Consider the following 24,871-nt stretch of genomic DNA (forward strand, 5'->3'; position numbering starts at 1 on the left):
TCTCGGACCATGATGGGATGATGGGTGAGGTCGACGCGTCACTGTAATGAATCAAGGGGGAAGGGACGACGTTACGCGCAGCGCCCCACCAGCCTCTCATGTCCAATGAAGGCTGACATTGGATTTGCAAAGGGGGCGGGTGAATCCCACTTTCACACCGTGGCTGGTCGCAGAGGGCGGAGCTTCTTGACTGCGTTTGACAGCTGCGAAATAGAAAATGCATAGCGCATAGATGGTCTGGGAAACCATGCCGCTCCGAGGCAACCGAACTATCACAAGGAATGGGATGCAACATGCAGGCCCTTTATAGCCTACGAAAGCCCTCATAAATCTGGCCCCCTTGGAGAATACGAAATACAAAATAATATAAAATAAGGGAAACAATTAGCTTTCATTGAGCAGATAAGCCTGGGCATTTTGGGGGCATGCACCGTGCGTTCTCGTTCCCGGTGACGGTGGAGCGCACTCGGACCAAGGAGCGCCTGGAGGCGAGTCTGGCCGGGTTGTGTGAGCTGGAGCTCCGCAAGCAGCGGCAGGAGTGCCTGGTACTCGGGGCGCTGGCTCTGGGAGACCCACTGATCCAGGACACCTCCAGAGGAGAGCTGTCGTGTTTCAGCAGCTGGGGGCAGGAAAACTTGACACTGAGGCGTCAGCTGGTAAGAAGTTTATGTTGAGTGATTTTTTACTTTACATGTTTGGATTCCTGCACTTTACCCTTGCATGGACCAAAGTCATACATAGTTAAGAATATCTAACAGCGAAAACAGCGGATCCTTATTGTAATCCGCTTGACCGTTGGATGGACTCTTGGTTTGGGCTGCGCCTTTTGTGTAGAGGTGACCTCTCTCTGCAAAAAAAGTTACTCAACTTGATTAATAGTGTCTCTGTTTGAAAGGATGTAATGCTTCTCTGTGGTTTCGGCTGAGATTTATGCCTGTGGGTAACGAAATCAGGGGGTGGAGCACCCGCCGTTTGTGGCACAGACCGACTATTTAATGGCCCATTGTTCCCTCATCACAGACTTTTGTAGTTTTTTACTACTTAACAAGCTCTTATTGGTGCTTTCTCCAGATCATAAAGGGGTGAATTATTCCTTTAGATGGTATGTCGTTGTAGCTAACAGTTTTATGTTCATAATTATCCTCCACATAATTGATGAGATAGTGCTCAAGACAAATGTCCCGCTGTGGCGCAGTGATGTCAGGATTAACATGAGAATTAAAAACTGGGTTAATCGTGACTGATAAAAGTTTCAGGGACGGCATTACTGCAAGAGCATATCCCCCAGAAAGTTTTACGCACCACTGAGCATCATCGTCACTGTAAATGTTGTTATGTGTGGTGTAATTTTGTTTTTACTTCGTTATAAATTGAATGTTTTGGGATGTGGGAGTTGTGTTTCTCTCTGGCTGCTGCTCTTGCGCAGCCCGAAAGCTGTCTCAACATTGCTACAATAGGAAGCCATTATTAAAGAGGGTGAAAAAGAAATTAAATCAGCCGCCTCCTCTTCACGCCTCCTCCTCTCTTCCCTCCCTCCTTCTCCTCTGCCGGGAGCCTAACAATAGCCGCATATGGAGCAGAATACTAATGAAGCCTTCAGGCCTCAGTGAGAGGATAAGGCGTAGCCTATAGGTGGCCTTGTACACTGGCGTCAGTTGGCTATGGCATGATGTGGGCACTGTGCTTTATCTTTGCTTTAATGAGTGCACATTTCAGCTCGTGGACTTGCTTTATCATGTGATGGAAAGCAAAAATCAAGTAATAGAAAAAATCAATTTGAACGATTCATAATATGAGGGCCAAGTATTTCCAATTTGCCACACGCACCAGTCTGGTAAATGAGTGTCCCCTGGTGCTGGTGGAGCTGTCAGTCCGTTTCAGCCTGGCTTCACATCCACACACTGACGGGAAACAGCCATTTTCAAAGTCAATGAAGGAGTGACACGCGTTTCCCCGCAGGGCCGCATATTTTATCGTTTTCATTTTGTGCGCAGCTTGTCTGTGGATCGATGTTTATTAACTGTTATGCGCATCCAAGCGTGTGAGTAATTACACAGGGAATTCCTCCGAGATTTTTTTTTTCCCTTTCCCAACAGGTCTCTAATTGAAGTCTCAAATTGAGTCTTCATAATATCAGGTCACCATCTGTGTCCGAGCCAAATCCCCAATCTCATCTCCTATGTAGGTTGTCGCCAAAATGTATAGATCACGTTGTGACACAGAAGCAACTGACCCATGAGACTGCCAGTGTGTGTCTGGTGTCTGTGCCTTGAACATGAATGTGGCCCCAGACAGGCTGAAGAGAGGCCTTTTCTTCTGGATACAGTGTGTGTGGGGTTGAAGGTGTTGACAGCTGTGGGACGCCAGACAGCAGCTGGGAAAGCATGAAGCTCTGACCTCCCTCTCAACTACCCCGCTGTGTGTGTTTGGAGAGAGTGGAGGAGAATATATGAATTGTGTATGAATGTGTGGCATACATACTGTGTGGAGGAGTGTTTGCTTTTAGAAAAACTGAAGAGTTGTCAAATCATATTTTCTCTTTAAATTATAAATCGATTCAGTGGATTTTAAATTAAAGATTCCATGTGTGTGTATTATCATCTGTGCATGTGTGTGTGTGTATGGGCATGTGCCTGCAGAAGGTTTTGCTTTTGTTTCGTGCCTTTGTTGAACGCTTGGCTCGCCATCGATCAGGTCGTGTGTGTCCGTGTGTTAAGACAGCAGCACATCATTAGTGAGAGTATGGAGTAGTCTACCCGGCAGTGACTGATCACTTGAATGGATCACTGGATGGTTTCCTCTGCTTTGTTCTGGCACACAAACATGAAAGTTGTCTTTGTGTTCTTTGGTTTCTTTGTGCATGAAGGCAATCAGGCAAATGAGTTTCTGAAAATACATGCAAACACACACACACACACAGACAAACCAGGTTATCCAACACATATTTTGCAAACATTATCTTCACACACATGCCAAGAGGTGCATTCTGAGCTGGTGCCACAGCTGTCAGTCACATGAGCACAGCCTGGTGCACATCTCTCTTAAGAGACTCCATTCACAGCCATTGCATCCTGCTGCCCTGCCTACAAGCCACTGTGCACATAGGACAGAGTCAGAGCATGCTAATGAGTGCCATTCACTAAGGTTATGTAAGCGGTGTGTGTGTGTGTGTGCGTGTGTGTCTGTATAAACAGAATGTATCATTAAAATTTAATTTACCCTATTAAAATGAAGCATTTAAAATATGTGTGCGTGCTTGAAGAAAGAAGGGATCAGTGGTTTATTCAAGCAGTGGAACTGGGGGCAGGGTGTGTGCGTGTATGTGTGTGTGCATGTGTGTGTGTTTCCGGTCTCCCACAGCCCTCTCTGCTTAGAGCCAGTCACAACATTGCCTTAATTATAGAGAGTCCAACAGTGCGGCATGCCTTGTGTGCCCTGTTCCATAGATTTCTATATCCTGGTGATATCGTTTCAAAACCCTTGAGCCGGTGACTGATTAGAGGTCTATTCTACAGATCAGAAGCCTCTTTACAACAGCCAAGCTTCATAGCATGCCTTCTTTTCCCCCATCTCTTGTGGAAAAACTCTCATTCTCAGTTGCTGTTGAGGATGTAACATGTGAAATAAATCACAAATCAGTCAATTCATTGTCCCAGATACACCTGCTGGTCAGTCTGTTTCACACAGAAAGAGCAGGAATACCCAGTGTGAAACAGCTTAATGGGTAGGTGAGGCTGGCTGCACCGTGTCCTCTGTCTCCCCCATCCCCCACCAGCCCGGGGCAGAGGAGGCAGTAAAACAGTAATGATACAGTGTGCAGAGTGTCAGGGAACCAGTGTGAGACCATTAATAAGAGAGTACAATCAAAGATCTGCCTGCAAAATGGTCCCTGCAATGAACCTCCTCCACAGCCACACGACGAAATGTTGTATTGTTTGTGGTTGATTTTTTCATCCACAAAAGGTTTGTTTGTGTTCTGCCTCATTATGTTTTAATAACCACGGTTTCCACGGTGTGTGTGTGCATTTGCGGGTATGGGCAGAAAGAGGCAGCAAGCAATCAATTGTGTGAAGCTGCATCATTGATTTAATTGATTTCCAGTAGTCTCCCCTCCTCCTCGCTATTTCTTTACCTCACGTCAGTGGCTGAAACAAAGCTCCCTACTCCTCATTTCTGCCATACAAAACCATATTGATGTAGTAATGCTAATGCTTTGTTTACGGCAAGACAATAAGCACCCTTGTCGAGACAATAGGAATGACAGTGTTTGGGGTGAAGAGGTTGTGTTGGAGGCATAGGTTAGCTTGGGTCAATTGCCGCTCAACAGCATTTGTATTGTGAGCACATTTGTAGTCTGCAGGACAAAGGAGTCAGAGCTCAAGCACCGATTGGCGCACTGACCAAAAGATCACTCCGAGGGATCATCGTCCAGACCTAGTTTCCTGTTTAATATAGGATTTTCTATCCTTTGCAGGTATAACACACACTGAGATGCTTGAGCTGTTGAGGAAGAGGTATGGAAATATTACTTGGTCCAGGAAAACTGACTTTAAAGGGAGAAAAAAACAGCTCAAAACATTTAGATAGATTTTGAGAGAACCTTTATGTGTCATATAAGCATTAAACCTGTGGCCATTCATTCAGTTATGGGACTGTCACACCCTGGATCAGTCTAAGGAATCATCCAGGATTGATTGTTTATTCCTCATCAGTTTAACATTTTTTTGAAGGAAGACTTTACTTGTTAAAAATGTTCTCCAGTATGACAAACTGTGCTTATCGACATTGTCTTGTCAGTTATGTTGCACATGTGCACACCCGAGGACCTGTCTACATTTCTTTCTCCAGACAGTATCGGCACAGATGTACACAGATGGTGCTCGGGGAGTGGAGAGCATTGTAACAGTTGTCTGACAGGCTCTCCATCATAGAGGGTGTGTAATGTAAAAAGTGTCACCTCGTTACGAGGACATGTTCAATCTTCTGGTAATGAAGTGTCTTAATGAGGCTTCAGTGTCAGCAGTATCACCTCCGACAAAATGGCACACCTTGTGTATGTGTGTGTGTGTGTTAAACCATGCAGACAAGCTTCCGTGCAAGTGTCTGTTGATTTTAGTAAGTGTGTCACATGATCTCAATATGAGACCGGCACAAATGCAAGTCCAATTTCACCGTGTGTGTGTGTGTGTGTGTGTGTACTTCTGTCTTTATGAGAGCTAAGTCAGGTCTTCACGGTCTGTTGTCACATGTAGTGCTGATCGTTAAGGTCAGGTTTAGCTGATTTTAAATTAATATAATCATTTGAGGGTCTTGGTCATGTTAAAGATGGAAGAGAAAACTGAATCACTATTTATCTGCTCATAAATGTTTGGGGTTTTTTTAAGCACATTTGTCTGTATATCCGGATAGCTTAAGTCCACATGTGTGAGCGTCTGTGTGTACGTATCCCCCACCAACATGAAAGAACACGCCCCCCACCCCTCGCCAACCTTCACAGACCCTTGAATTATTCATCTTCCAACTGACTGCTTCCTCTATAAAGTTGCTTACATAAGAGTTCCTATTGACAGATATGGCTGCACAGAGATGCACTTCAGTGATGCACAGTGTTGGTCACGTATGTGTTTTAGTAGTGCAGGAAAATCTACATCTGAGTTGTGGCTTTATCTGTTTTGACATTATATGTTTACTCATTTGGGCTATTTTCATCCCAGTTAGCTGAAACAAAGGTAGAAAAACTACTTCTTGTATATTCACTGCAATAATAATGATGATAATGATAATTTCTTGCTTTAAATTGAAATATCCAGCTTTTGAAGGGACAGCTACTCTTACAAATGATTATGATTAAGTCATGAACTGACAACATGTCATCCTTTGTACGAGCTGAATTATTTTCTACTTTACATGTATCAAATTATGAACTTGGAGCAGAGCTTTTGATTATCAAAATTAATATATTGTATTCTAGACTCAATCTATCCATGCACTGGAATACAAATTTCAGAGATTATCTCGACCGATGATTATCTGAATCTCAAACAAAATGAGAGCCAGTGTGCAGCTGGAGAAACAAGTCTGGAAGGATTCGCAGCTGTGCTTCGTTCATTAGCATTTCTGCAAAACAGTCATTTAAATGAGAGGAGCGTTTGAACTTTTTGTTTTGTTGTTGAAATCGCTGATTGTTGCTTCTTACCGTCTACTTGAAAATTACCTCTCAACAGCACAATCAAACAACCTGAGTGTGTGTGTGTTTGTGTTTCAGAGTGCTCTTCAGAGTTCCCCATGGGGCCTGATGCAGGCGCTGGAGCAGCAGGTGGGAGAGCTGAGGATCGACACCGACAATGGCTGCTACGATGGAGTTCAAGGAGACACGGGTGACAGTCGGCCGAGTTCTGGTACTTCCACAGTTTGAAACTATTTTTTTCATCACAAATCTGTCGTTCTTTTAATAGAGACTCTAAATGTGCACTATTTCATTTACTTACTCCCAATAAAGCAAGACTTTTTTTGCATAAAACATATTCTATATACAACAAATCACGTCTTTTCTCTTTGCATTTTGAAACATATGTGTCATGAATTTGCTCTTATTGTTACTTCATGCTCCAGTTGCTTGTAATTTTGTTATGTGGTCTATTATATGATGCGTGCTGAGATATTGCATGCTTCAAGCAGCATATTTTTAGAGAGCTGGAATGGTCAGTGAGCTATGATAAATGAGATACTCATCTCTTCTGCCCCACTAATTGTACTTTTTTGTCCCAGGTTTCTATGAGTCAAGCGAGGGACAGTCACCGAAAGGAAGATCTTGTTCCACTGAGCCTACAGAGACACTCTCCTCCTGGGCTTACACCAACGACAGGCCAAAGTCTGTGGGTAAGAAAAACGAGACGACAAATGAGCACTCCGGTTTTTCATTTCTTCTTCCATGTGTATGTGAAGCCGTAGGCATTATAGCACTACAAGGCAGTGTAATATCTGTTAAATCAGAGCATGTATTCATCTCCCATTTTCTTTTTTTTCTAAAGTAGAAAAGATGATGATGCATTTTTGAATTCTCTTCTGCTGTCTATTGACTTGCAAATAATCTATAGACATTGAAAACCATTGATGTAGCTTTCTGATGTCATACTCAGGTTAAGTAGGGACTTATTTTGAAGCATGGAGCCAGAAAATCAGAAAATGTGGTTAGGATGAGGTAAAAAGAACCAGTGGCAACCACCACACCTAAGAGAGATAAATACAGACATAAAGTAAGCTTTAATACTCTTTTGATTGAAAAATAATGTTTTAAAACCACCACAAAGGTATACATGACATTAATAATTTAGACTCTAACATATTGTAGAAAGAATACAGACTTTATATTTCTATAGTGAATCTTGGGGTTCAAGCCATAGACACTATATTACCTGTCGACTCACACGAGAAAGTAACCTAATTAAGTTCACTGTATTAACCGGACAAACTTTAAAAAATGATGCTAATTTAAACATTGCCTTTCTTCTCCTTCCTCTGGTGAGTATCTATCATAAAAGCCCACTTTGAGGTGTGCCGATAAATAAAAGACTCTTTAATAAAGATGTTTCTGCCATTATTTTGTTATATGAGGACACTGTATGATGCATTACTGCTTACATCTTATTTATATACTATCATGTTTGTAGTATTATTATTATGTTATTGCACCTTGGCCTACTACAGTATTATTTTCTGTACTTAGGAGACCCCCTCATGCTGAATGGAGAAGTGGATATGCCAGTCCTACACACCACCCTACCCCGCTCTTTCTCTGCCCCATACCCACCACTGGAGGAAATCGCAGAGGAGGGAACAGCAATGGACTCCTGGCAGTGGGACATCAGTGGAGGTAACCAAACCTGGCAACAGCAGCAGCCTACAGAGGACCAGATCACCAAGGAGGACTACCAGCAGGCATTGAGGGTAGAGGGCTACATCCTAAGTCTCATCCACCGTCACACCCTCTCACCACGGCCGTGTCAGCCTCGCACCACGCTGAGCCCCGACCCCCCATACTGCAGTGCCTCCGGACACAGCTCTTTACACAGGAGAACTCCCTCTCTTACCACAGAGCAACGCCTTCCTGACCCCCATCTTCAGCCCCAAGTTGACCTATTGGCAAACCCTAATAGCCAGAGCTGGGGTTGTGACCTGCTAGAGGGAGAGGCCCCATCTTTGGAGGAGGACTGTTATCTGGCTCTGCCCTACCCCCAGTCCAGGCCACACTCCCTGGCCGGGAGGCTACCGTCACCTCTGCCCTCCCTGGACCCCAACTGTGGTGTTGGGGCTCTTAACCTTTGTTGTGAACAGTCATCCCCCCAGCATTATCTACATCCACAACCCCCGATTCATCACAAGCACAGTCTAGTAAGTGCTCAGTATATCGCTGGACAAGCCTGTCATGCCCCTGTGCGCTCCCCCAGACACTATAATCCAGAGCAGCCTAAGCCCAACCGAGCAGCCACCTCTCCTGACCATCCCAACCCCAAGTCCAGAACATCTAAGAAGAGCCACAATGAGCGGCAGAGATCCAAGAAATCAAGCAGTAAAACCAGTCGATCCCAGTCTGAGAATAGCCTTCTTGCCCAGCGGATGCTGCCTGAGCGCAGGTACAGCACCACCGAGAGGCACCAAGGCAGAGGGGATCCGGCTCAGAACCAAGGCCAAGTTGCTGGGCTCCAAGCGGGCAACGACAGCAACAATGTGAGTCGACGCTGGTGCTCCAACCTTGAGCTCAGCCAAGACGAAGGGGAGACGCATGCAGGTCAAGCACATAGACGACCACCTCGAAAAGCTCGCCATGGTCATTCTTATCCCCATTCTCAACCTCAGAACTACCACCAGCAGCAACAGCAGCGCTGGCACCCAGACTTTCAGGAGAGAGCACCACTCTGTCAGGGAGAGGAGGGTTATGCAGGTGCTACCCCTGCAGAGTCTGAGTCCAGCATGAGTGAGGTGTATTCCCCAGCTTCCAGCTCTCTGTCCAGTGATTCAGATGAAAGTGGGGGGCTGGTGTGGCCCCAGCAGCTGCCACCACGCCTTGCTTCTACCTCCTCCTCATCTTCACCCTCACCACAGGCTACTGCCAACGCCCCCTCTCAGCCAAAGGCCTTCGTCAAGATTAAAGCGTCCCATGCTCTCAAAAAGAAGATCCTCAGATTCCGCTCAGGATCCCTCAAAGTCATGACCACTGTGTGAAACCTTCACTGTGTTGTAAAGCCATCATCATCTTTTGGTCACCACTCATATGTTGAATAATGGATCCAGTCTTTCTACTCTACCTACCTCTGATTACAGCATGATAGGGAGAGATATTCCCATTGATGGACATGATTAAAGATCTTTTGTCAGTAGTATCTGGTTGGATTTATCTTGTAGCTGACAACCATCAGACACCAGACTAATGGGCATTATCCTCTTCTAATTGATGATAACTGATGTGATGCCAAGTTACACTGTGTTGACATGGACCATGCTGAAGCTAATTGGCTTGATATGCTGCCATATTTTCTTGATGTCTGTTGGAGTCTTAGTTCCTACAGTGTAGAGTTTGACAAGTACAAGTCTACGTCACCACATCTCTTGAAATCAAAACAAGTGTTTTTTGGCACTGACCTGTCTAAAAAACTAGAAACCTTTTATGATACAAATATATGTCTACCTTTGGTTCTCTCAACCACAAAATTCTCAAAATCCATGGCCTGAAAGTGAATTTCTAAGCAGGGAATCAGAGTTTATTTCTCATTATGTTTTGCTCTGCCTCTTTGTCAACTGTGGATTCACACTGAAGTGAACTGTCCACTACCTCTTTTCCTCTGCCGGCTGCTTTAGGGACCAATCATTATAAACAGATGTGTGTGAGTCACAAATGGGGTTTTAGGGGCCATAGTAAGGGACTAGTGTAGATGCATGGATGCACATACTGTATGTACAAGTGCACAGGGACACAGACTTACACACTCTTGTAAATATGAGATAACCTGTATATACCATCATGTGGCCTTGTTTGGAATGAATGTAGTTTGTAAATAAATTTTGCTCTTAATTTTGGTACTGTAACACATTTTTATTTTTTTGTGTATTCTTGAAATCACCTTCCACTCAAAAATATATTTGGAAAAACCATATCAGACAGACATTGTTCCAAGCAGATTATGTGTGTATGTCTTAATACATGTGCAGAGGGGATCTTTAAATTTAAAATTGCCTAATTTGTCAGTTTGCTTATTGTTTGTATTCCTCAAGAAGCTAGTTTCTCTTGTCTGAAGGTAAATTGTTGGCCTGGAGGTGTAAAAAAAAAAAGAAAAGAAAAGAAAAAGTGACAGAACTGACATACATGTGCAAAGTGGGAGTTCGTTAAAGTCGCTCTCCACTCAAAAATATGTTTTTCTTCTTGTTCCTACAGTTGAATGTTTGAGCTTTTTTGTACAGAATGATGTATGTGAAGAGTTTGACACTAGAAGGCTGTTTTGACATTCATCTAATGAAAATGGAAAGTTTCTCTTTGCTCATTGAAAATCCAGTTTTAAGGGATGGACCTACGAGCAGGATTTTTTCAAATAATGAACTTGCACAAGTGTGATGTGGAAACTTGAAGCCTCCAGTGCACATACACTGAGAATGGACTTTACAGTGAAGTAGGAGACATCTTGTGTCCAGCAGTTAATCTTCTAAAATGAAATATATTTGCACAGTCAGAGATTCTGGAATTTTTAATGAGTGAGAAACAGTAGGTGTCATTTTAAGGATTTTAACAAGAAAATCAAACTTAGTTTGAGGGGAAAAAACTTATAAGACACAAATTATTATTCAAAGAAGAATATTTTATATACATCTTTAATTTCAAAAAACATGACAAGTCCAGGTCATATGTGTCACATGTACAGTAGCTGTGCAGGAGAAGTGTAGCTCCCTCTTGTGGTCTTGGTGTAGAACTATTACACAGGAGGTCTGACTCTTTCATCACAATGGAAAGTGTACTGTTGCATAAGGTGAGGTATTACAAAAACTAGCTATTAATTGTTTATTATATTAAATAATATTCATTTAATCCCAGTGTCTAATTTCTCACAACAAAATTGATGAATTACAGCACACACACATACAAAGTAATACATCAAATCTGATAACTTCCCTTGATGCCAGAAACACCTAGTAACCAAATCTGAGATCATCGGAGCCTGTCAGAGCCAGAAAACAGAAGTGGAAAGAGTTTTGTTGCATGAGACATGAACGTGCACAGGAAATATGGCAGATTGGCCAATAGTTCATGATTTGCAATCCTGAGACAATCCTGATAACATTTTAACGCATTTTAACTGCCTCTGCAAATGTTCAATCCAAAATAGTGCATACAAACAGCAAGGTTGGTGTGTTCACACTTTCATATCATATCAAACAAGAGTTTAACTGACAGGTAAATGTACCAAACAAGTTATTCTTAACTTGTCGATGGTGAAACACAGTGATTTGGATATCCAAGCTCAGTGCAGTGAGAAAGAAGAGCTCAGCATACAATAAATCAAAGTCAGTACACCCTCAGATTTTAGTCATCTCCTTTGCAGTGTTCGTGCTCTTGGTCTCAGTAGTAACGATGCTCATCCTGGTTGTAGGATCCTCGCTGATGAAGTTGAATATGTTGCGCAGAGAACGTGTCATGCTGTCCTTGAAGCCTCGGCCCAGACACACATAGAGGAGTGGGTTGATGCAGCTGTTGAAATATGCCAGGCAGAGCGCTAAAGCCTGTGCCAGGTAAATTGCTGGGCTGTTAGAGGAACGTCGAGGGGTATTCAATTCGATGAAGTCCAAAATGTGCAGAGGGAGCCAGCACAGGAAGAAACTCAACACCACAGCGATGATGACCCTCAGTGTCCGCTTGGAACGGGTGCGACCATGTGACATTCCACTCTGTGCTCTCCTGTACACCACGCAGTGACAGACCACAATAACCAGGAAAGGGAGGAAGAATCCCATCAGGAAGCGGAAGGAGAAGACGAGCCAGGCACTGTGTAATGAGGGGAACGCATTCTGACACTCTTGCTTGACTTCACCTATTTTGATCTGTTTTGTGAAGACAAATTGTGGGATGCTGCCTATCAGGGCCAGGCACCAGACAGCAACACACATGCACACAGCCTGCTTAGGTCGCCTGTTGTTCTGGCACCACACGGGTTTGCTGACCAGCAACCAACGATCCAGACTGATCAAAACCAGCTGCAAGATACTGCTGTACATCACCAGGTAAAACACGCTTTTGACCAGGGTGCAGGCCAGCGGGCCAAAGTGCCAGTGGTCATCATGGGCCAGAGGGACCATGAGCAGAGGGAGGGAGAGGCAGCACAGAAGATCAGCCAACGCAAGGTTGAGGAACCAGAGGGAAGTGACAGAGCGTTTCATGCAGAACCCAGTCACCCACAACACCAGGGCATTTCCAGGGACACCCAACAGAACCACAAGGCCGTAGAAGACCAGAGCGACTATCTGGATCGGCTGAATCGCAGGCACGAAATTGTCAATAAAATCAGGCAGATAATCGCTGTAATCAGTATAAGATTCATTGTCCAATGAGGCATCCATGGTTGGTTTAAACTGTAGATGTAAAATGTGTCAGAAATTAACAATATTTAGTGTTATGCTTAAATGAACATTTTAAATAAATGGACAACACAATAGACACCTTTGATATTAGGAAAAATGTTTAATCTAAAACAAAATGATTTGTTTTGTTCTGAAGAAAATCCCTAAATTAGTTCAACACAGTCGATTACTTGATTCAATTCTTGATAAAAATTTAAACAATTAAACCTTATTTAAGTTGAAATGTCTTTTAAATATTGTAAATCTGTAATTACATGGCAGTTAGAACATTTCAGACTTGACAAATTTCAACTTACAGTTTCAGTGTCCTGTTGATGTTGCACCCACACTGCTTGAAGGAAGTTATGTAGCTGTTCAGCTTTTGAGCGTGTTTTATACAACCAACCCAACCTCACGCAACACACACACACACACACACACACACACACACACACACACACACACACACACACACGGTTATCAAATAAAGCCTTTAAGTTCTTCACTGTAGAGTCTGTGGAGTAGTGGCTATATTCAACAATACGAAGGTTGTAATGTAACACACCATAGTGCCTTAATCCAGCATTATATATACAGAAGAACTATGCCGTTTTTAAATGATAGTAAACCTAAAATAAAACTACAGAAGACAAGTGGTATCAGACAAAAAACCCCTCATAAACACTTTTTATGACACTTGTTCCACAATATGTATGCTGTACACTTTATCCAACCACCACTACCCTCAAGTGCAATATTTGTTCTAGTCCAATTTTACTATTACATTTTTTATTGCAACTTTTTTTTACTCTAACTTGTCTCCTCACTTTGTGACTATTTGTGTCTCATTACACTTCAAAGTTACTTTTTACTTTGCTGCAGTATTTAGTACCTAGTAGTAATTTCTTTGCATGGGAAATAATACAGTTTATCTCAAATGTCTTTTATAATACGAAAGTTTATCTTATCTTATCCTACCTTATCTTGAACATGATGCTATAGTATTTCTCTCACTTCCACATAAAACATCTGCACATACATTGCCTCATTTTATGTTCAGTTTTATGCTTCCTTGCAAGTACAGTAAATTTGAATGTGTTACATACAAGGCATATCAATGTTATTTCGATATGAACAAATGTTTTGCTTTTACAGTGCAGTTCCTGTTAAGCTGTTGAGAAAATTAGATCTAATTCTTAGTCATACACTGGTGATCATCCAGGAGTATTTCACAATACAATAAGTTACAAAAAGAAAAAGAAAAGGAATGTATCAGCTGCAATTTTCCATGACACAAAAGCAAAAAATGATTCAGTCTGACAGAGTTAGTAGATGGATTCAATATAATTTACACAGTTTGTGTAAAACAATATATTAGTTTGACCCAATTATGTAAAAAGTAGATTTTTTACATTTTATTTTCTTTCAATTTAATAAAGTTCAAACAGCACCCATCATTACCTGTATTAGTGGGACAAAAAATCTTTATTGTCAATTTAATAATAATCATTATCAATAATAATAATCATTTTTACAGTAACACAACAACATTTGCATATATACACATTATTCACAAATCAGCCTAAACACAAATTATTGAACTGAAAATTAAAAGTAAATTACATTAAAAACTACAATTCTCAGTGGCATCTAGAACTGTTAGCAAAGCGACTAGAGCTGCCTTCCTTTTCTTTTTTGGTTCAACATGCATGACAAACTGGCCAACCCTGTCCGACAAAAAGGAAAAAAATAGCTGCTGACTAGTGGATTTTGTAACCTCATGAAAAATGCTGATTTTAAAAACAAACCTGTTTAGTCATTCACATAACGTATGACAACGCCTCAGAGGTGCTGGAGAGAGAAAAACAGCCAGTCAACCCAGACAATATTTTTACAGCGCTTCAATAAATACAGTACATAATGAGGGTATAACCAGGTTAATGTCCTCAGAAGCCGCCAGTGGGGTCAAAATGATGATCTATGAAAACATTTAATAAGATACAAGCTGTATCAGTGACAGATATGAAGTATAGAAAAAGAACAAAACACAAACTTAAGAAAATTTGTTGCCGTGCTTCTGTTTCCTCTTCTGCCACTGTGGTATAACTGACCCCATAAAAAATGGGGAAACAATGGGGGAACTGAAACACAAAATACATCATCAAAGTTTACTTGACAAGTTAAAAAAACAGCAAAGACACCATATTGCTCAATTCTCTGTCTCCAACTTCAGCAAGCTGACTTTTGTGCGTCTGTTTTTGCACTTGTGTACCTGTTCATCTTTATGTCCCCACATGTGCAGACATGCCTGTATATGTCTTTGTATAAACATCAATATACAGTAGATGTGGAAATGACATGACATGTCACAGTTGCTGTGTAGCTGTCTATCAGTGTTTGACATCTAACACGTATTTTCCTGCTTGTGTTTTCCTCTTTATCAACACCGCCTTTCAGTTCACATTTTGCATCATCTGTCACTGGTAAACCCCAGGTTGCTATGTTTTGCCATAGTTGTTGTCATACTTGATGTATGTTTCCTCACTGAGTCATCAGAGGTGAATACTGTAGGTCTCAGAGGTTAAGTCAGTTGAGGGCCGGAGCACTGCTCGGTGGAAGTGTGGGGGTGTCATCTCTAAATGCATCCGACTGAAGGTCTGCAGAAAGAAAAACACATTTTTTATGTTATGTTTATCAAATATTCAACATCAAACTTTTGGCTTTCGCAACTTGTATTTTGAACTCAATAGAGATCCACAATGACTGCTATGGAGACTAATTTCCTTTGAGTAAATAGTCATGCCAGTAACAGCACAAAAGACAGTACACAGAAGAGCTAATTAAAGAATCAACTATGTGCAGTTATTGCAGAGACCACACATAGAAGGGTTAATCAGTAATATGATATTTTGGTTATTTACTTAGGATGTGTGATTAAAGGCCATCAAGCTCTTTATTTTTAGATTTTGGAGAAGTTTGAGACACCATTGTTTCCAAGCCAGCTGAAACAAGGTCAAACGAGCCCAAAACACGCTCCACAATAGGGGAAGTTGTGGACAGTATAGTTGCTCTGTATTACACTTGATGCACAGTGAACCCATTCACATTGAACTCTACCAGTTTCAAGTGTATTCTTTGAGTCTGAATATACATATCAGTTTTTTGAGTTTAATACTATGTTGTGGGAGACCTGGAGATTTATTGGCCCATCTGAAGATTTTCCATAACAGATCAATTTAGGTTTTTGATCTTTTTGACCTAATTGAAAACTGAAACTTATGTTGTAGATGTGCTGAGTGTATTTTTAGCCATGCTGGTCACATGACTCTAAAGATGGCATTATCAGTCTGTCGGTCTGTCAGAAAGTCATGATAAGTCTTAACTGTTGGGTGGATTGCAATGAAATTTGGTAAAGATATTTGTTCCCCTGGGGATGGTTTGTAATAACTTTGGTGAACTTTTTATCTATAGTGCAATTAGCTCCAAAAATTGAATTTGTTCAATATTTTAGTTTATGGTCAAATATCTTTAAAACCAATGACATTCTCATGTACTTTTTGTACTTTTTGTTTTGTGCAAATTAGCAAATGTTAGCATGCTGACACGCTAAATGGTGAACATGTTAAACATTACATGCTAAACATCAACATGTTAGTACTGAGAATATGTTAGCATACTGACACCAGTGGTGTCAATATATTTTTGAAACAGGGCAGGGTGGAGAACCAAACGTAAAGTGTTGAGCACAGGTCAAGTTAGGGTTTCATGTATTTGTGTTTAAAGACACTGTATGTGCCTTAAAAGTTAACATGTCCTACCAGACTGAAAGCACATGAGCTGATGTTTAAGTGTTTAAATTGTTTAAATAGATTTTTTTTTAAATCACAAGGGGGAGGGTAAAGCAGAGAGTATGATAACACATCCAACTCACCAATGAGTGTCAAGCCTTGCTGCTGGTTCAGGATAACCGACGTCTCTTCTTCCTCCTCCTCCTCGTCTCCCCAGTCTGCAATGTTGGCGGGTGGGATGCACTGCTCCAAAAACAGGTCCTCTTCGTCTTCCTCCATGTCCATGTTCTCTGGAGGCCAGCGCAGCTCTCCGCTCTCCACCTCGCTCACCTCTGTGGGTTCCACAACGATGGAGGGTAGACGCTCCTTCTCATGGTCGTGGTCCAAGCTGTTTAATGAGGTCTCTGGGCCCAGGACAACCTCAACAGGGTCCGGGAAGATCTGGAGGAAAGTGGGGGAAGAGTGGTTGACTCAGAATTGAGTAGAAATGTCAGTTCACAGTAAATTTAGCTTTAATGTGGGTAGATATTGTAAATCTGTACTGGTTTTTGATCACTTTAAAATAGAATATATTCCCCAGTCTTTGACCAGCCTGGTGTTTTATCATCATTTGTGTCCCTTCTGTTTTAAAAGTGATCTATAACAAACTTACCCTGACATCCTGTCTGAAACTATCAATATAGTCTTGATGTGATAAATGCAACAGGACTGTGCTGCAACAAATTCTATTTTATCTGATCTATTCACAGTACAATGATGGGACATACCTGGAATGGTGATCTTTGGTCCTTCCTTTGCATCTCGTCAGAGCTTGAATCTTGACCACTCATCTCCTCCATCCCTCTGCAGATGGAACAAAACTATCATGAGACCACAACTTAAACAAGACACAAATATACATGCTTAAGAAACAGGTACTTATTAAAATCCTTTCCCCTTTGAACATCCCGAGAAACCTACTTGAAATCTTTTTCATCTTATATCTTCTTATATCTTCTTTTTCATTTTATAGTATTTTTTCTTTTCTATGTGTGGAAACACTTTAACATTTACCTTCATGGGCATCCTTTCAAATGTATAAGACCCAAGAATCCCTAGAGTGCAAGTTCTGCAGAGATTTTACTGTACAGGGGTCAACTTCATTAGAAACCTCTTAAAGTTGCAATAAATAACTAGCTAATAGCTAATTTAGAACCTTTCACATACAGTATTTCTGTAGAATCTCTGTAGAAACTCAGTGCGAGTGTCACTGAGGAAACCTTTGAAATACCTTTTGAAACCTCATATTTATTCACAATCCAAAAGAAAAAACCTCTGTAAAGAACTGCATAGAAAATTGAAAATGCACTTTCTAAGTTTGCTTGGTTGGGTGTTTCTGGAGCAAATACTGTCTGCTGATGAGAAATATTTGTCACTCAGGTTAACATTAGGTTCTTTGCTAAATTTAATTAAATTTTCCTCCATAGTTTTGGATGGAGGATCTCCTTACATTGATTCTGTTGCTCTCTGATCATATTCCTCTTCAAAAGGTCATTTGCTTGTCAAGAACTATCCAAAACTCAGCAACAACAAAACCAGTAACATCTTCTAGACGTATTGATGGAACTTCTTAAGATTTATTTGAAACTACTCAGAATGCTAGATTAATGATGTATGCCACATAGGACAATACAACAAATGTTGCTGTGATTGATAGCTAACTAGATGCTGTAAGGTCTGACATTATGAGGAAGGGAATTTGCCCCTAAGCTGACGGCTTACTGGCCTTGTAACTCTCATGTTTAGCAGACTGTCTCCAACAGCACTAAAGTCCATACTCACTGACTCTGTGCTAAATCACATCTTCCGGTTCTCTATGAAATAACATCATAGCCCCATCATGCCCTTGTATTTCTAGCTGATTTACAGTATCCAATGTCCCACACTTTTGATTGGTCAGATATTTTCATTCCCTACATCTCATTGGCCAAAGCTGGTCTGACTATGTGAATTTTGTGCAAATGTGTGTGTTTGCTCATCACATAGAGTCTCCTATCAAACACACACTCATACTCCAGATTATTGCAGAACTCAAATAGGGTTTGAGTCAAAATGGATTGATGTCCTTTGCCGCTCATATTTTATTTATTTATCTGAGAGGGAGTCTGACTGAACAAACGTGCTGTTCTGTCTCTATCGACTCTTAAATTGGGCTGTGAGCTTTGGTGGCTGAACTCCATTTCTCAGCCACTGCTTGCAGACTAGACCATCACCCTAAAAAGTGTTATCTGTTGTAGTTGGTGTGAAACATACCAAAATCACTGCTGTTTTATTTTTGCAACAGAAATTGGCCCTGAGACCCTCATCAGACCACTTCATGTTGGCTCCACAGTCTATAGCATCGGCAAAGTAGTCACTTGTTTCAGTTACATGCACGAGAGTCCATATCCAACTTCAATCTGTTTATGGTCTCCAGAAAAGCCGACGGGGGATTAAGAAGGACTGAGGATCTGTCCGAATCCTCTTTTTATCCCCCTCTCCTCCTCCCTCTCTCTTTTTCTTGCTGTCTCTCTGTGTCTGTTCTCTTCTCCAAAAGTAAAAATCATGGTTTGTTATCAGGCATGGTATAATGACACAACCTGTTAAATCTTGCTCACTCTTAAATAAAATTGCAGTTGAAAGACGGATGTGGTCTGCCCTTAGACCCTGTGGAAGGTACTTTTTGGTATTTGCTAACAGCAGCATGGGTCACATGTTACGTCAGACTACGGAGGGGCAATTTTGAAACTGCTTGTGAATTCATCGTGAAAATGCAGGCAAATGTTGAGATATTCTGGTAGAGAACAAGAGGAAGTCAAACATAGAGGAAAGGGTGTAAATATAGCTTCAATATTTCAGTATGTATGCTATCCTGTGGAGGAAGAAATGTTCAGATAACTTGTCTGTAAAAAGTAGCAATACCAGACAAAATACATACTCCATTATGAGTAAAAGTTCTGCATTTAAAATCTTACTCAATTAAGTAAAAAGTTGTCAAAAGTTTGGATACACCTTCCCATGCCCTTGAATGAGAAAGTGTGTCCAAAGTTTTGACTGGTACTGTAAGTATCAACAAAATGCAATTAAATGCTATGTAAAAGTAATTAAAGTATCAAGTTAAAGTACTTATTTTGTAGTCAGTGCTATATTATTATATTATTGGATCATTATTACTGATGCATTACCATGTAAGAAGTACTTAAACAGTGTAGTTGGTGGATGTGCAGCATGTGCTGCATTTTAACTATTTTATAGTTAAAATCAGCAATCTGACATTTTCGGACCACCATTCGAGTTGGTTTAGTCCAACCCGTCGTGAAAGAGAGACAGACAGAGCAGAGCTTTTCCTCATGGCACCAAAGTGTCTGAATTAACAGTCAAATGTTCAGCAGTGGGAAGTAACCCAATTAGACTTCTGCAGAATACTTTGCTTTATTTTCAGTTTTAGTCAGACTTTGGATGGAATTACCTTTGAATATGATGATGCTCTGTGCTCTGCGCTGTGCTTTAATTAATATGATTATTCTGATTTTCTCATACAGGGTAAATGAGAGCTGCAAGTTTACTCTAAGAGGAAGTAAGGTCTAGTCCTTAACTAACATGGCCCTTTTAAGTCTTGAGGCAAAAGTCACCTTCTGAGTTGTGCATTAAAATAGTCCTTGATTTGAGATAATGTCAGTTAAAATAATCTGCTTTTGAAGCTATGATTATTTATTCCTGTATAACATCACAACTACATCAGCTGGTGGTGCTAATAGCTTCCACTAGAACCTGTATGTGGGATTGGAATTAGATGGTTGTTGTGAGGCCATTTCATTCATCTAATTTGTTTTTACTTTGCTGCAATTGTTAGACTTTGAAGATGAACTTGTGAATATTGAGAATAGCAACCCTCAGGTTTAACATTGTTTGACCAGGTTTAACTATACAAATCATATGGTGATGTGTTGTGAGACTATTTCATTAATATAAATTGTTTGTCCTTGTTTAACCTTGAAGATAGCCCAGTAACCTGTAACCTACTAACATTTCAGGCTACATAATGATTTTATAAATATAATTTCAAATATGAAATAGCCATTTTTCTAATAATCATTTCCTGTCCTGATCCACCCAATTATATACTGTTCTTGATGTATTCCTGGTTCTCATAGCACCCTCAATCAAACTAATCTAGACTAGTGTAGGTGGCTGTTTCTTGACTTAATCCCACCAATTATGTATCTCTCCAAGTTTGCTCCCACATTTTAATAATAACCAGGCACCTATGGCTGTAACTATTGTTGTGAAATGAATGTAGTACAATATTTCACTCATTTACTTTCCACGATGCCAAGCAACACCGCTGTTTAGATGTAAATGAAGTAAAGGAAGGGAGCAACTAAATCTCAGAGCTGCTCAGTATTTTAAAGGGAGCTTTTGAGAAAATGACACAAAATTTATGACAAATGATTGTTTTGGGAAGGTATACTATATGTTCCACAGCAGGATAAAGGAATACAGTGTATTTCAAGGTCTAAACTCAAACTATGTCTATATCTTTAATGAATGCCAGTAACACACATGCACAAAGACATTTTAAGTTACACTGTTAGAAATATTGGTTTGTCTGTCCTTCCGCCACTGACTAGCGTCACCATGAGGTTGACATTTGTGATTGTAAATTAAATATCGCAACAGCTTTTGGAGGGATTCCCTTTATGTTTCCATGAATTGGAATTTTGGGGATCCCTTAACTTTTCATACAGTCAGGACCAACCTTACTGTGAAGTGTTCAGGTCATTAACTGCAAACATGGTCTAAAAATGTCTAAAAAAAAATTTGAAATCCTTTGGCTAATGTGTGATACCAGCTTTGTGTTTTTGGTTTATTTGAATATATTCAACAGTTGAGAATTTTAAAAATTGCATCAGTGAGTTTCTCTCCTGCTCTCACCTCATTCCCTTTATCTTTCTGTCTCATATTGAATTACTCTGAATAGAATTGAAATGAATTGAATTTAGCTTAGTTTTCTTTTGGATTGACTTAATTTGACAGATTAACAGTCCTATCAACACGTTTAAATTCATTGTACAATATGACAACCGACGAAACACTAAGCCAGTTTGCACAACTGTCAGAATGAGGACGCCCTGTTCTCGCCTAAATAGGATCAGCTTTAGGAGGATGCTGTCATTTTTGACCCACTTGTGAATGTGCGCAGTCCTACAGTTCAATTTCTGATATTATGCTGCTGACAACTATGTCACACTAAGCTGTTTGAGAGCCACCTGGGATGGAAACTTTCAGCAGATATTATAAAGCTTAACCTCAATGTAATCCCTCTCATATACACTCCCACTAAACTCCTGCACGTTTCAGCTCAGTCAACAATCAGTCTTTGTTTGTACAGTGGACTGTATTATGCGTACCACAGATTTAAACGTACAGTATAACAGTTGCTATTCAAAATGTTACTGACAGATGCTTACTGTTACTTACTTACAAAAAAACGATACTTTATGAATAAACCAAAATGATGTGAAAATGGCTGGTTTGTAGATAATGAATTAATGAAGGCTCAGTGAAATGATAAAATAAATTCTATCTCACGGGAAGATTAAAAAGGTTTTATTCCAACTGACCGGCACTAAAAGACACGTCTTCGTCACTATCCACAGTCACTAAACAGCTAAGATTAGTGTAATCAGGAACAAGAAACACCTACCTCACCTATACTTTGTGCTAGTAAACTTAATAGCAGTGGTGACTATTTACTGTCCTGTTTCCATCACTGAAACTATTTGCTATCACTTTCTCATTTCATTACTGGCAAGTTTGACTTCTTTGTATTTTTGGAGTCACTTTTGTGTCCATTTTAATTCAAAGGATGACACATTGGCAACAATCTTAGTAAAAGTCTTTTAAAGGTTTCTTAGGAACATGCTGCTCATACGCAATGAATGAAGTAGTGCTGAGGGGACACCACAGCTGGCCACAAGGTTTTCCTGTTGTTGTTTTCCTGTTACACTTCTCTAGCATCATTAGAGTTGTACTGTTATATGATTATTAACACGAGTAATATATCTTGTATCAGGTGGACTGATAGCACCATTTCATCATCATCATCAGAACATCTGTTCATCACTTCACAACCACAGCAAACTCTCATAAAGGTGACGACCTGCGGTGACCCTCAAATACCTTCAGAAGGCTTTCACATTCACACAGGAAGTGACATAGAAACGCATTTGCACACCTGACCACATATGAAGAGATGGTTTCTGGAAGGCACAGAACCTTCTACATCTGTTATGTAATGAATTATAATGACCCATCTTGTCCAAAACACTCAAACACTTAAACTCATCTCTACCTGCTGACTTTGCCTGATTTTATCTTCATGTCACCACAGAAATTGATCTACATCAAGTGTGAACTTTCACTATAGCTATTTTGTGCGCATTTGTGGACATGAAGGGAAATTCTGCCGGAAATACCCCGCAGAATTTCTTAGTATGAATTAGTGCCTCTAAAAACACACAAACGACAGCAGCTTCTTACCCCTCAGTTGCAGTCAGGCAGATGTCTTCTTCATCTTGGCACAGCTCCACAGTGGTGAAGCCCGGCTCCTCCACAGCAGGTCCAGACGGCATGAGAGGGGGTGCAGCAGGAGGTGAGCAGCTCCCACAGCATTCCCCCTCCGCAGAGCCCTCACTGAGGCTTTTGGCCTCCAGGGCGAAGCCTGGATAAGGGGGTGCAACACCCTCAGGTGTTCAGCAGAAGCTCAGGAGACGGAGGAGTGTCTAATGCCCTTTGTCAGTTAGGACAGCACCTGTCTGGCTTGTCCGGGGTCAGTGCTGAGTTTGAATTTGTCTGCTAGCCCAAAGCCTGCATGCGCTCCCTTGTCTCCTGTATCCAACTTCCTTCCTCATGTCTCTCTCAATATCCCTCCCTGTCCCACCCCACCCTACTGCCAGGCTTTGGAGAGGAGCGGGATTAACGTCTCTTTCGATTACAGAGACTGGATGGGTGACGTCAGCCAGGCTTGACAGTCCCCTCTGATGAGTTGGCACACTGGGTCGCTGGTGCATCTGTAAAGAAGCATATAAAGGGTGCACAGATGGCACATGGCCCCACTGTTGATGGAAGCTAAGTTTATTGAACTGCTCACAAAATGGTCAAGAAGTTCAGCAGCAACTTAATTTGATGTCCTCTCTACTTCCCTCATCCTGTGTGTTTGTCCACCATGTCTCCCTCTCTCTCTGTTCTCAACTGTGTGTGTGCCGTTGCTCCATCAGTGGATTTAGATTTGGACGATTCATGGAATTAGCCCAGGGATCAAGGGCTCAGGGATGGGGAGGGGATAGATAACATGGCAGCAACTATTGCTAAACAGATAGAGTTCTGTTAACAGCAGTATGTAATCCCCTCTGTGGGTTAAGTCAGTAGGCTATATATGGAACAAGGTAGTGAGGAAACCGGCACAGCGTGAAGGACATCGTGCCTCTGCTGAACTTTGGAATCCTATTAATTTTCCAACATTTGTAATAGAATATACTTTATACACATGACCACAAGGGCGGTAAATTGTAAAAAAAAATATAATTAAAAAATTTAATTGAAAACATTATTCAATGAAAATAAGATTGGTGTGTCAAACTACTTGCTGGTAAGTAAGCAAGAGAAAGGCATCATCAGTAGCGTATTATAGACAAAAGATACAGAAGTGCCATACACCATTTAAGATTTTGAAAAGTATAATTGTGTTTAAAAGCAAAAACAAGGCCCAGAAAGGCACAGGTGGAAATATTAAAGCCAACATGCACAATATCAAGGCCCTAGAACTGGTACATGCATACATAGGTTTTGTAAGCCACTGTTTTTACTTCATCTGAGGAGAAAAGAAAATCAACACACTGCAAAGACTTGAACAGCAAATATGTGTATGCTAATGGTTAATCTGGTTTATTCACTATGGAAGAGTAGTTGCCTTCACAGCTAAGCTGAACACCGCTCACAGCACCCCATACTGCTCTGGTACACAGGCGTCTTCACCTGCATCGTGGACGGCCTTTATCATTTCACTGTGCACATGTAGATGGGCTCAGTGTGCCATTTTTACGAATGGAGAGAATTTGGCCTTGGTGTATCACACTAGTCTTCCAGACAAATGTAACCAAGTTGCCAGTATCAGCAGTATAGTGCAGCTGTCTGAAGGAGACAAAGTCTGGGTGAATTTGTGGGGTTGTGGTGACATGAAACCATCACATCTTAAAACATGTCTGGAGGGGATCTAAGATATGCATATAGACAGGGGCCTCGCAGCCGTGAGTGTTACAGGTGTTGTGACACCCGCACTTTCACAGAAACATAATTCCACCCCCCCCCCCCCCCCACTTTTTCCTGTGGTAGTCATTTATGAAACGAAACTGAGTTTCGCATACGTGAAACACCTATTGGTCAAGTTATAGTAATTGAACAGC

The 24,871-nt window shown here is 41.1% G+C and overlaps 3 protein-coding genes across 4 annotated transcripts; 1 reads left to right on the plus strand and 2 right to left on the minus strand.

Moving 5' to 3' along the window:
• The first annotated feature begins 183 nt into the window (after positions 1 to 183).
• LOC137185851 (dapper homolog 3) lies at positions 184 to 10,069 on the plus strand. Of its 2 annotated transcripts, none has more exons than XM_067594287.1 (4): positions 184 to 656; positions 6,266 to 6,398; positions 6,769 to 6,879; positions 7,727 to 10,069. In XM_067594287.1, exons 1-4 carry the CDS (start codon positions 426 to 428, stop codon positions 9,220 to 9,222), a joined length of 1,971 nt encoding a protein of 656 aa, XP_067450388.1. In that variant the 5' UTR covers positions 184 to 425; the 3' UTR covers positions 9,223 to 10,069. The 2 variants fall into 2 exon arrangements, with proteins under 2 accessions (XP_067450388.1, XP_067450389.1); XM_067594288.1 differs by having other exon boundaries at positions 7,730 to 10,069.
• A 787-nt stretch (positions 10,070 to 10,856) lies between these two features.
• On the minus strand, positions 10,857 to 13,020 carry c5ar1 (complement C5a receptor 1). Its single transcript, XM_067594290.1, has 2 exons — positions 12,918 to 13,020; positions 10,857 to 12,612 (listed from the first exon to the last, which is right to left on the minus strand). Exon 2 carries the CDS (start codon positions 12,598 to 12,600, stop codon positions 11,563 to 11,565), a length of 1,038 nt encoding a protein of 345 aa, XP_067450391.1. The 5' UTR covers positions 12,601 to 12,612; positions 12,918 to 13,020; the 3' UTR covers positions 10,857 to 11,562.
• Positions 13,021 to 14,066: 1,046 nt separating this feature from the next.
• lbhl (LBH regulator of WNT signaling pathway, like) lies at positions 14,067 to 23,335 on the minus strand. The gene is made up of 4 exons (XM_067594291.1): positions 22,950 to 23,335; positions 17,156 to 17,231; positions 16,532 to 16,829; positions 14,067 to 15,257 (listed from the first exon to the last, which is right to left on the minus strand). Exons 1-4 carry the CDS (start codon positions 23,039 to 23,041, stop codon positions 15,187 to 15,189), a joined length of 537 nt encoding a protein of 178 aa, XP_067450392.1. The 5' UTR covers positions 23,042 to 23,335; the 3' UTR covers positions 14,067 to 15,186.
• Between the last annotated feature and the right edge of the window lie 1,536 nt (positions 23,336 to 24,871).

This window comes from Thunnus thynnus, chromosome 7 (genome assembly GCF_963924715.1).
Source record: "Thunnus thynnus chromosome 7, fThuThy2.1, whole genome shotgun sequence".
Taxonomy (NCBI): Eukaryota; Metazoa; Chordata; class Actinopteri; order Scombriformes; family Scombridae; genus Thunnus; species Thunnus thynnus.